The 12,556-nt window shown below is 47.0% G+C and overlaps 1 protein-coding gene across 1 annotated transcript; it reads right to left on the bottom strand.

The window, feature by feature from the left end:
* Positions 1–429: 429 nt before the first annotated feature.
* LOC112972245 (alcohol dehydrogenase 1-like) lies at positions 430–7,501 on the bottom strand. The gene is made up of 9 exons (XM_026078479.1): positions 7,484–7,501; positions 4,855–4,956; positions 3,871–4,012; positions 3,445–3,532; positions 3,127–3,346; positions 2,725–2,985; positions 2,278–2,413; positions 1,101–1,239; positions 430–454 (listed from the first exon to the last, which is right to left on the bottom strand). The coding sequence occupies exons 1-9, from the start codon at positions 7,499–7,501 to the stop codon at positions 430–432; spliced, it is 1,131 nt and encodes a 376-aa protein (XP_025934264.1).
* Positions 7,502–12,556: the final 5,055 nt, after the last annotated feature.

The raw sequence follows: 12,556 nt of genomic DNA on the forward strand, positions 1-12,556 counted from the left end.
CAGTGCACTGTGTTTCCTTATGCAGTTTTGGTCTAGGCTGCAGCAATAACACAGCTGAGATTGTGGCGAAGGTGAAGATGCATGTGCATAATTGTGCAAGGTAAMAGAAGGTCTGAAGAAGTAGCAGTGGAGGGAGCAATGGAAGGTCTTGTGGTATGAGGAAGAGCTCTTCCTGCCCCATGGGGTCTCTRTCATTTCATTGCACTCTGTAGGATGAGTTGAAAAGAAACCCTTTATTTATAAAAGTGGAGAGGTGTTGTTTCAGGCTTCACCCAGGCATGGGAATGCTGGCAGTGATACCATCGTCAGCGAGTTCTTCGTCCTCTTCTCCTTGCACCYCACAAAATGAGGTGCAAGGAGAGACGTGCCTGCACCAGAAGGAGGTCTGCTGAGCTGTTAACTCCACTCTGCCTCCTTTGGCTTTGTCTTTCAGAACAGTAGGACACTGCGAATACTGAAAAATGGGAAGGAAGTGAGTAGTTACAAGTGCTGGTATTGAAATTTTTCATGAATTGCTACAAGGACAGGGCAGGTGCATTTGAGAACTGGTGACCTTGTTTCTCATCCAGCCTGTTTTAACTCAGCTGAATGAGACATGCAGCAAATGGACTGTCTTCAAAAATCTGCTGAAAGGAATCAGTCAGTAGCTAAGGTACCTTGCCCTTCCCTGAAGCTTTTTTGTACTGCAGTCTTAAGATATATCCTTCTTTTCTCTTGTTTTCATACTTCTGACCACAGGGATGCCCCTTACTCCTTATTCTCTTTCACTTGTGCTTTCAAACACTGAAATAAGATCTTGTGTCTGAGGGTCTGCACTGGCTTAAGTCCGCTGCTGGGGGCTGCAGGATCTCTGATGAGTTGAACAATAAATAGGAGAATTCCTTTACTGAGTATTGGCTCTTCTGTCTCAGTTATGGCAGATCTTCCCAACACACTAACATCGAGTCTGGGCCCTGCTTTCTCAGTACACTTTGATGCTTTTTGATAGGGCAGTATTTCATGCTGCTGCCTTATTTGGGCTGCCAGAGTATTTGGACTGTTTTGAACTTTAGATGGAGGTGGTATTTGCTACCCCTAGTTTCAGTCGGTCAAAATCTCACCTTTTTCCTGCACGTAACAATTCAAATCCTTTGTTCACTTCAGCAATCGGCAATGTGTGCGTGATCAGCAAGTCCGGGTTCAATTTCTTTTCTAAATAGCTAGAAACTAATTTGGGAATAGAATCCCTTGTCTTCCAACCTAGAAATGGGAAAAAGTACACACAGTGAATAATCAAAGAAATGCTGTATTGGTAAAGTAACATAAATACTTGTTGSCTGGTGCTGAAGTTTGACAGCAGTACTTTGAGATGAATATAGATGCCAGTCAGTGGCTTGGCATCTCTACCAGGCTATGTTCACATGTAAAAGATATGTCAGACTGTGTCCTTGAAAACCAAAATAGCTGCTTCTAAAGATTTCAGCCAGAGATGTGATCTCCACCTGTCTGAATGCGTCATAATTAATAGGATGAGGTTTATAGGTAGATGGTCTCTTCTTAGAGCTGAGGGTATAGCTGAAAAGAGTTAGAAGATCCTTAAGGCACACCAGACCCGCTTCTGGCATGAGACAGATGCAGCAGGTTTGAAGTGAAATGCAGGTTGAGACCAATTGCTTGGAGTTGAGGGGAGTGTGTTTGAGGGTGGCCATCCCTGGAAGACAAGGTGGTAGGTATGCATGAAATGGAGGGGAAGAGGGGAGAGAGGGGGAAGGTCCCCAGGCTGGCATTTGGGAGGTATTTTGTGGGCTTGCCATGAGGATCAGGACTGAGCGATCAGTAACAGAGCCTTTGTCTCAGGAGAAGTTTGCCCCTACTTGGCAGGAAGGTGGTTTTGTCCTTGTTTTAGTCTACAGTTAGGGCAGACAGTTGTGTGTATATAACTGTATCAATCACAGACACTATTAGCATGTTTATGCTTACATATTCTGGAAATGCAGTGCTCATTTTTAGCTGCAGTTTCATATATTTTTTTCTTCAAAAGTCTCTCAAACAGACCTCCTGGGACATGGCCAAGCTTGAAACATRCTTGATGACTAGGAGGTTAATGTATAACAACTATCAGAAAATGTTTCTTTTGGTATGCAGCTGAATACATTGCTCACATGGGAAAATGAATTGTCAAGGGGAGGTTTTTCATATACATTGAAGGGTAACTGTTCCACACGCATTTGGGAATTACAGTGAAAGGAAAAGTTTGCAAAGATTGAAATAGCTATCATCTTTTCTTTAGTTTCATACCTCCAAGCACAGACCCTCTCCACGTACGCCCGCATAGCAGAAGCATAGGGTCAAAGGAAACCACGGATCCAGAAGCCAGTTCCCCAACCATCACGCAGACACCTGTGCTTACTTTGCAGGAGGCTAGGGCAGCAGTCTGATGGGACAGGTAGGTGAATTAGAAAATACACTGATTAGTTTGTCAATAATGCATTCCATCTATGCAGCTCTCTCTCCCTTGCTGGTAATTTAAAAGCACTTACACCCTTCTGTAACTGGCACGGAAAGCTCTGTTCCTGTTTCAAGCCTCACACATAATTTTCTCCCAAAGCCAAGTAGCCTGCCTTCCTATGCAAAGACATGCCCAGAAATGCAGGCACAAGGCAAGAAACTACCCACTCTGGAGAAATTTGCCCTGACAGGGGACTGTGAATGAGCTGGGAGGGCATGTGCTAAAAGGTCACGTACCAGGGTGTCTTTGTGCCCAATGGCCTCAAAGGAGTAGTCCACGCCGAGGCCAGTCATCTCCATCAACACCTCATGAATGGGCTTCGTGAAATCTTTAGGGTTGACGCAGTTGGTGGCTCCCAGCTCTTTGGCCTTGGCAAACTTGTCCTTGTTGATGTCAATGGCAATGATGCGGGAAGCTCCAGCCGCCTTGCAGCCCATGACAACAGAGAGGCCAACTCCTCCGAGGCCAAAGACCGCACAGGTRGAGCCTGGTTTTACCTACACAACATGAGGCCCTGTTAGCCTCCAGCTGGAATCCACAGAGCTCCAGTGTGAGGAGGAGGTTTCTGTCACAGAGCCTTCACAAGCGTGCTAAGGCARCTGTTGTAACGCTTGTCCTAGAAACCCCTGAATACCAACCTTGGCAGTATTGATGGCAGCCCCATACCCTGTGGGAAAACCACAGCCCAACAGGCAGACTTTGTCCAGAGGTGCAGCAGCATCTATTTTGGCAACGGCATATTCCGGCATAACGGTGTATTCTGCAAAGGTGCTGGTCCACAGGAAATGGTGAATCTGTTTCCCTTTGCAAGTAAACCTGCTGGTCTTGTCCGGCATCAGATTCTGTGATTCAGAGAAGCTGTTAAGAGACAAGTGCATTGTTCAGCAATGCGGCACAAGCAGAACTGTTAGGCAGCCCACCGCAGTTGGATAAAGGGGACAGTAAACCACACTCACTGAGACTTTATGCAGTAGTTAGAGTCAGGATTCAAACAGAAGCAGCATTCCCCACACTGAGGAAGGCAAAGAGGGATGACTTTGTCTCCTGAAAGAAAGCACACTGCCTTACGCCCCTCTGACTCAGCAGGCCCTGAGGGTGCTGTGCTGCCTGCTGGAGTGTCTCGGCTGAGCTTTCAGGTGGCAGCCTCCTACAGAGCTCTTTGCTTTCTCTGTCGGTAGGAAATGTTTGGAGCCACACTCATGTGCTTGGAGAACACCTAGGAAAGTTTTTGTGGTATTAGAAAGTAACCGTCCTAGCGTGCAGTCAGACTCTGAATCACGGGTGCAGACTACAGGCAGGAATTTCTGAGCTCTGGGCTGCTCTGTCCATTTGGGGTGCTGAATCCTCTGTGTGCGTGCATGTGTGTGTGTGTTTGCTTTTACCTGGTTTCACAGAGGTCACTCCTTCTCCAACGCTCTCCACAATCCCAGCACCTTCATGGCCTGGGATAACTGGGAATTCTATATTAGGAAAGTAACCTCCTAAAACATGGTCATCTGTGCGACAGATCCCACTGGCCACGATCTGTTTGGAGATGAAGGTGTAGATTAGCCTAAGAAACTCTCAGGACTCTGTTTAACCCTGTTTCTGGGAGTAATTTTCATTGGTGTGTTTAGACTCCCAGAGGTCTGCGCTGTTGCCTCATCCCAGTACGTCTGTGCCCAGACCAGCCTTTCCCTTTTGCTCACACTGAATGCTTCCCATCGTACTCTGCGCTGTGTGGGAGGGGACTGGAAATTAACTTATGGAGCATCACTGGTTTTTAGAGTTCTGAAAATCAAAAATCCCAGGTATCTAAAATAACATGGCGTAGATTAGCAGGTGAGAGCAGAGTTTTGCTGTCCACTGGTGTGCCACATAATTTGATAATCCAGTGCACAATTTCCTTTACTGTTGAACAGAATAGCATCAGGGCCAGGAACTGTAGGAGATGTGTAAAAAAGATAGTTCAAGGAGATTAAGTGTCCACTTAAAAAGCAATAAAGGCTAAAATGGCGTCCCTAAATAAACTGGCTATGTCATTCAGATATCTGCATAGGCAAGTAGCTCTTCTGCATTTATTATTCCATATGACTTGCCAGTAGCACTCTGGCATATTAGTCCACCCTCTCAGCGCACTGCTGTACCCAGTTCTGTGCATTTAGCAGATGTCTGTGCCCATTTCAACAGCTATCAGGTAGGATGAACTGAGAAGATTTTTAGCCTTTTTTTTTTTTTAATGTCAAGTAAAGCTTTGACTACCCAGACTCAGTTCCAAAACCCTGATCTTCTCCTACTAAGACACATGAAATGGTATATCCAATGCATACCCACAAGAACAATAATTCCCATGAGGGAGAAGGAACATAGTGAAACTTGGGTTTTACCTTGACACGAACTTCTTGCGCCTTCGGAGGTGCAACCTCCACCTCCTCAACAGAGAGTGGTTTGCCCGCTGCCCAGGCAACAGCAGCTCTGCATCTGATAACCTGGAAGCAGTAGAGGGGATTATGCTGTGTGGGACTGTTTGCCTTTGAAGTATAAGCAGGGTAGGGCTTCTGACACTTGTATAAAATAGAGCTATACTGTGTGCATCCCCCCACTGACACACGTGTGGCTGGAGCTACAGGTGCTGGACAACCTTCCTGTGGTGTTTCATGGGGGTCTTCCTGTATATGCGGGATGAGGTGGGAGAGCAGAAACATGGCAGTGCTGAATTACAAATGAAACCAAGTGATGGTCAATAAATACAGATATAGTTTAAGGTCTGAGGAAATGCCACTTCTCCTTTGCCGGAAGAAGAGTATGTGCTATAGTATTAGGAAATGACTGGACTTTTACTGGCTTCTGGGGACTTTTCATAGTGTTGTCATGTGCTAACAAACAGACTTGTTGTCTAGCAGCTTATGAGCTTTTCTCATTATTAATGCAACCCTTACAGCATTATCTGGTGAAATCACCTTTCATGGGTGTTTGTATGAATGGTTCCCTGCCGTGCTGAGTGCAGAAAGATTAGCGTTGCCTTGCGAAATGAGGAGTCCCAGCCGAACACGGCTGGTGTAACAAGCAGAAGGTGCCGTGAATGGCGAGTGTCACTCACTGGAGACTCGTGTACGGGCTCTTTCCATGCCCTGGCACAGTGCGTGCCTCCGGCAGGGCTGGCTGGTGGCAGCTGCACGCAGGGCAGCCCCAGGAGCGTTCACCAGCACAACCCTCTCTGCCAGGGGGGTGCGTCAGTGCCCTCGGGTGGCAGTGGAGTGGCACGAAGCCGTGCTGGTGCACTGACCTGTGTCGGCTCTGAATGAGTAAGTCGGATACCAAAATGGGTCAGCTTGGGCTGATCGCTCCTGCTGAACAGCTAATACAGGCACACTGCTTTTGGGGCCTGGCCTGGCACCTGTAGCATAAATCTAGGGCTCGGCTGGTTCTCCTTTGATTTATTGCTGCTGTTGTGAGCAGAGGTGGGGAACAGCATAAGCTCCGTGTCCCTGTGTGTCTTCCTGGAGCAAGGACCCCTCCRTCTCTCGTTCCTTTGGGCTCTGTGAGATCTGATCGGTTAATGCCTGTCAGTTGCTCTATGAACCTCTGACGGTCTTTGCAGTCAATAGCGGTTGGTTCGTCAGCTGTGGGCGTGAGTGGGTTTAGCTGTGAAACTGTGAAGCGAACCCTTAGTCTGAGGATTTGGCTAGTGCCTTCCCTAGGAGTCTGGATTTGAAATTATCCAGCAACCTTGTATCTGTGGGCCTGGCCTGTGGGAGCAATGGCTAGGGCAAGACCCTAAGGAAGCTGGACTCAGCAGTGATCCTGCCTAGGCCTCCTGTCTGCCAGTTGTGTGCGAAGCATAGTGGGGTGGGGTTTTTTTTGCTGGAATCCTGCAAGTCTCCATGCTGCACCATAGCCTGTTGCAAGCTGTTTCCCAGATGATATTTCCAGTCCGAGAAGAGGGCCACGGCTCGTCTGGAAGGAAACTTAATCCCTTGTCCTGCTTCTAGTGAAGGTGGCTGGAGCAGAGGAGCTGCTGTCACCTAGAGAGTATTCATAGTAAACTGGCTACAAAATTTTCTCTTTGAGAAGGCTGCTTGAAAGCTCACGCATGTTAAGGAARCTTTGCCCTGTCTGGCAGTGAAGGGAAGCAGGTAAATAGGTGCTTGCTGCAGAATTCAAATCTAATTTAGGCARATGTCTTCAAGTCTCTGAAAGTGCTCGGAAGTTTACCAGGCTGTCTTTCCAGCTCCTGTTGTAAAGTACTGAGAGCCTGGATTTCCCACTGACCGTCACGCTTGCACTGGTGCTAGGGCTGGGCCACAAGTGCTGACATGGGACTTCTTAGAAAAATCACATGTAAGCTTATGTAGGCAGGAGACCCTTTTCCAGCAGCTGCCGTTGCCGTTTGTGTTGTTTTAGAGACGGTGGCTGTCGTACCCCTGCCTCAGTGGAGCCGAGTGAAAAGATTCCTTTGGACATGTGTGGTCAGAAACAAGCAATTGTAGTCAGTCACCTTGCAAGTAAAAATGGGATTTGTCAGGAATGAATTGTATCAAATGAAATACCCTTCTGTGCTGGGTTGAGAGAAATGCCCTGGGTCTTGGCTGTAGCAGGGCTTTAGAAACGGTCTCCTGTGACAGTTGTTTATCAGAAAGCAGGTCAATATGAAGCTGTTATCAGATCAGGGAATATGCAGTAGGCTACCCTTCCACTAAAGAGCTGTGTTTCCCTGCCAAAGTGGGGGCACAAGGCGAGATTCAGCAGGAGTCTGTTTTTCAGATCAGCACTATTCACTATTCTCACTGGTGAGCTGAATGATAGAGCAGAAGAGGAATCCAGTACGTACGTACTGACAAACTGCAGTTGTACGAAAGCACAGGATTGTAATTCAGCATGATTTGGATGAGTTAGGGGAGTAAGTGTAGGAAAAGGACCGTAAGCACTACAGGTTTGCAGCGTGAGCCATTTCAAGATTATTCCCCCGAGAACAGAATACTTTTGAAAGAAAAGAAGTAAATGAATTGTGCTTACTTTTCCGGAGGTGGCCATGTAGTTTGAGAAGAGCTGTTGCAGGTGCTGCAGCAGGCTTGAGAGGAGCCGCCTTCAGTCTGGCTGAGCCCCAGTATTAAAAAAGTCCCAGTTGTGGACCCTGAACACCCGCAGGCTGGTGCTGTTAGGGACAACAGGGAGCATGGTGAGAGTCCTGGCGTGGGGCCAGAGYGAGCCGCTGCAGGAGCGTCACCCGAGAGCTGGGAGCAGTGGGAATCTGTGTCCAGGGCTGGACAGCAGYGAGTGCAAGGTGCCTTGAGCAGAGTAGCCCGCCTGTGACAGGGACACGCTGATGGGAGGCAGTCATGTTCCACAGAGTGCCAGGGGAAATCTGCCCAGGAGGCTTTTATTGCTGGCTCGCCTTTTGGCAGGATCCCCTGCGCCCCCCCGAAACGCACAACAGCACTTGGAGACATTTTTCTCCTCCAGCTGCTGCAGGGCCATGTGCAGGGGGGGAGATTCCTGGCACTACTTGGGTTTCCTTGGAGTCCACCCATTGCCAAAAAGTAACATTTGACCTGGCAGTGCCTAAGATATTTGCAAAAGGATTTAAAAAAAAAGAAAATTAAAGCGAGTGTGTTGCATGAAGGGAGGGAAGGAAGGCCCTTCCTTATCTTGGTAACAGGTTCAGAATTGCCCTTGATAAATGCGCTTGCTGCTACAAACTTTCTTTCTATGAGCTCAAACTRACAATTAAGCACTTTCAATAGTAATATCTGTCCCCGGGTAACGTCCGACATTTGTCGGAGGTGCGAGTCTTACCAAAGAGGTGTCCCTGTTTGGGGGAGGGGAGGAGGTGGCTCGCTCGTCAGCAGTCTCCAGTGAACAGGTCGGGGGCTCACTTTTCTTCCCTTCCAAAAACTTCAGTGAACTGTCCTCTCCTTTATAGTTGCTGAGGTGGGATGCGGAAGCGCAGCAGTCATACTTCATTGGCTAGATTGCCATTTGCGCGGTTGTTGGGGGTATGCCCCCCCCTTATTTACCTATCGCTATGCAGCAAAGGGCATGTTTTTTAATATGGTAATCAGGGATAATGAGGCTGGAGGTACTATAGGTCAACACTTAGTCTGTGAGCAGCAATTATTTTTTGGTATGCAACCCTTTGCAGTCAAGGGTGGACTGTGATACCTTCATATCACTCCCTCCGCTCCCGTGCAGCTGGAACGAGCTGTCTGGCCTTCACCTTCTAGCTCGTTACCCATGCTGCAAAAGGGTGGTGCTCTTTGTCTGCTGCGTACCACATCTCCTGTGTGCCCCCCTTCCTTTCCTTTCCTTTCCTCCCCAATTCTCTCCTGATTCCACAGAGTGAAAAAATGTCTTATGGTGAATAGACATGCAGAACATTTTGAAGGGTAGAAATAAAACTTAAGTATCATCATCTGTGGTGTTGCGGGTTTTTTTTTTTCACCTTAATGCCTCTAGCACACTATAGCAGCACCCCAGCCAAAAGGAGCAAGTGTGTCAGAAAGGGGATTTTTTTTTTTTTCCAAGGACGCTTTTGTTTAACTAACTTGTGTGTAACATCACAACCTGTTTTGCGAGGGGAGTCACACTCCATGCTCTGTTCTCGCAGGTATGCTTCCACATGAGGCATCTAGCAAGTTAATCTATAGGAATTTGGAAGAATGGGACCAGGATAAGATGAGCACACTTCCCCCCCCCGCCAGCTGTTTGGCTCACCCTAAGATTTGGGAGCTGCTGCTACACTTTTGGAGACTTCAGCCCCAGGGTTATGTATTTAGGGGAATCCCTGGTGAGCTTTGCAATGGCCTTTGCCATGGTGTGGATCAGCCCTGTCCTGTGGGGTGGGGGAGCAGGCCAGCAGCAGCACTTGTTTGCTGTTGGCAGGCCRAAATTCCTGCCTCCCTGAATCCCTCCGGCCTGGCTCAGGCGTCCCTGGTGCAGAAGGGCAGCACTGCTGACCCCTGCTGAGCTCTTGCCTGAGGCCGGCTGGCCCTGAGGGGTGGCAGCAGCTTCAGCCACCAGGAAGTGTTGCTGGAAGCCTGTAGCCCAGCCCGGCCGGTTAACCCATCATGTCCATGATGATGGCCAGCCCTTGCTCCCAAAATCAGCTGTGCGCCTGTCATGAAACTGAGCACCTGGCACTATAACTGCCTACCCGTACATGGTGCATTTAAATCCGTGTTTCAGGGGTGCATGGTGTGCCCAGTGCTTCCCCTCAGCTAACAACTGCTGCTCGCTGCCATGAGGTTGGCCTGTTCTGCCTGTGGTAAACAGCCCAACCCCTTGTTTGTGAATTATTGCCTAACCATGTCTGATTGATAGCTGCTCCTGACTGCATGGCTGCTTTTATTTGAACTTGATAAGGCATTCAACCTTTTCTCTACAGTTATAGAGGCTAAAGGCTATGTTACATGTTTAAGAGAAGACAAGTTCCTCAGGGCACATACATAATCATTAACACTTTAATCTTGCCAAACCAACATGCAGCAATGGTTGGCATTAAGTTGTAACAGCTGCTGTTTAATGATGTGTTGTGATTGCAGCATAGGAGTAGGCACCCTCCTTCTAACACTAAGCAATACCTTTTCCAGCTTACAGTCTGGCAGCAGTGACTGCCATGGATGTAGCCGTTTGCTGACAAATCCAAACAGTTTGTATTTGTCTCCTGAAACGTCATGGTGTGAGCTGGGAGCAAGCTGAAGGCCATGAGGAGGCAGAGAGCTTGGGAGCTGCAGTCAGGCTGTCCAGGTGCTCGGGGGTGGTGGGGGGAGGGGGAGCCCTCTGGGGCTCCTGGCTCTTCACCTGAAAGCTCCCCAGTGCAGGCTCAGACACGGCCACTGCTTATGGCCCCCCCCCCCCCAACCTGCAGTGCGTCAGGGTCAGCTATTGGGAAAGGGGCTCTGAGCACAAATGCTGGCCAGAGCTTTACAATCACACGGGCCAACCCCTGACTCCCCCTGGGCTCCTCATTTGATTTTGGGTAGGGCTCTGCAGGGAGACCTGTGGCTGCAATCAGGATTCACCATGGACCCGTTCTCCAGGAGCGTATGAGCTCTTTGTGGTTCCTGAGGGACAGAGGTGCCCCCTCTCCCCCACCCCACATGTGAGCACAAAACTAGATTGCTGTCATATAAAATGTCCCCAGTAAGGATGATTTCAGTTGACTGTCCTGGACCCTGGCAAATATCCTCCTAAAGATACCAACAGCGGGCATTTACTGGGCATGGCCTCCATGATCCTGAAAAGGACAGCAACAAGGTGGTGTGTTGTGATTTATTCCTTAGCTTAATTTTTTTCCTCCTTCTTCCACTCTGAAGGCTACCAATGTATTTGCTATCTTTGATGCAGTGTGGAATGCCTTTGAAACCCCTCTGATTCTTGGCCACAGGGATCCTTTACCTCCCTGTATGTTCCCTTCCTACCACTGCAAGCTAGGTTTAAGCAAGCCTTATTTGGYGTCTGTTCAACTCGTGTTCCTTAGTTGATACAGTCAACCAGTTTTGCCTCCACAAAAAAAACATTTGGAAACAATACTCTGAGCACTGAGGCATTACTAGGTTCTTATTTCTATTTATTCCATGTTACTACAGATGAGATGAATTAAGCAGAATTAAAACCCTCTCCCTCTGTTTTGAACATTTCAGTGATCCAGTGCACACTGTTGGCTCACGCGCAAACTGCCCGGAAAGAGATGGGCCCTCTTCAACAGCACTGCACCTGAAAAGTGTTAGCCTATGGGCCAGAAAAATCTTCAGAACCAAGCGCACAGGTAACCACACAGAAACAGATGTGAAGTTTGAGTCTTAATTGTTCAGTAAACTGAGTTTATTATACACACATGTGTTTAAGGATCTTGTTCTGTTAAAGTCTAATCTCTAGTTAAACTCATCCTCAAATCATTAAACTAACTGGGCTATTCAAGGACTCTTTCTGCTGGGACAAACACCTAAGTCATCATTAGCACACAGGTGCCTTAGTTCATACGCTCCCCTACCCAGACACCATGTATCTGAGTGCATGCAAGCTTTGAGTAGTACTGTAAATGGCTGTTTAAATGAAAAGTAAGGCAATGTTGACCATGGTCTCCAAGATAGAAATAGCCTCTAAAACTTCCCATTACCAGGTTACAAACACAGAAAGCTCTAAGATTCTTTATGTTTGATTTCTTGCAAGACTGTTACCAAAATCAACTGTCTTCCCATTTACTTTGTATTCACACTTAAGGCTAAGAACCCTCCCCTTTGTTTAATGGAACAAATAATGATGTATATTTGTGTTTATTCATATTGTTTCCCAAGCTTCTATAAACTGGCCAAAGAGCTAAAACCACACTGATAAAACAACTAAAACATCCTCAAAAGAGGTACAAGCTTAAAAGAAAAACCCACAGCTGTTTAATATAAAATGCTTAGAAGTGTTAATTATATAAAATATCCAGTTGCGAGGTATTCTTCAATACCTAAGTTTGTGATTTACTTAAGTATCATTTATTGAAATTTTTAGTTCAAACACATAGTCATCTGGATCAGAGCACACACCAACTTTTCTCCTATGCTGCTACAGAGGAGAGACTAGGAGATGGATAAGGGTAATCCAGAAAAAAAGTGACTCAAACACTGATAGCCTTTAATCAGGTAATTTTCATGTTTTTGCCGAATTAATCCCCTTAAGCTTGCAAGAAGTTTAAAAAAAATCAGCAAAATATGTGCATTGTCTTTTCTACAAAGAGCTTGCATACCTAAAGCAGAACAGTTTGGCATACTACTGGCTTATGAAAAAAGAATTAACTGTCTTAATGCGACTCACTGTGGTATCTAACACATTGAAAGATTGTGTCACTCATACTTTTTAATCTCTGCAGTAATTTCCGTTCCTCTCGGGTAATGTGTTAAGCTGAGACATAGTTCTAACTTGGGAGTTTTACTGAGCAGTGTGGTAGCATTTATCTCCCATATGTGTGAGCTATGTACATAAATCTGCTAAACCTGCAGTGTTATTAAGATCTAAAGAAAGAGTTCCCTTTTTTAATTAAAAGATTGCATATTAAAAGCCATTTTAAAAAATCCAAGCCTTTCATAACACCTGTGAGCA

Source organism: Apteryx rowi, unplaced genomic scaffold (genome assembly GCF_003343035.1).
Source record: "Apteryx rowi isolate R43461 unplaced genomic scaffold, aptRow1 scaffold_48, whole genome shotgun sequence".
Classification (NCBI taxonomy): Eukaryota; Metazoa; Chordata; class Aves; order Apterygiformes; family Apterygidae; genus Apteryx; species Apteryx rowi.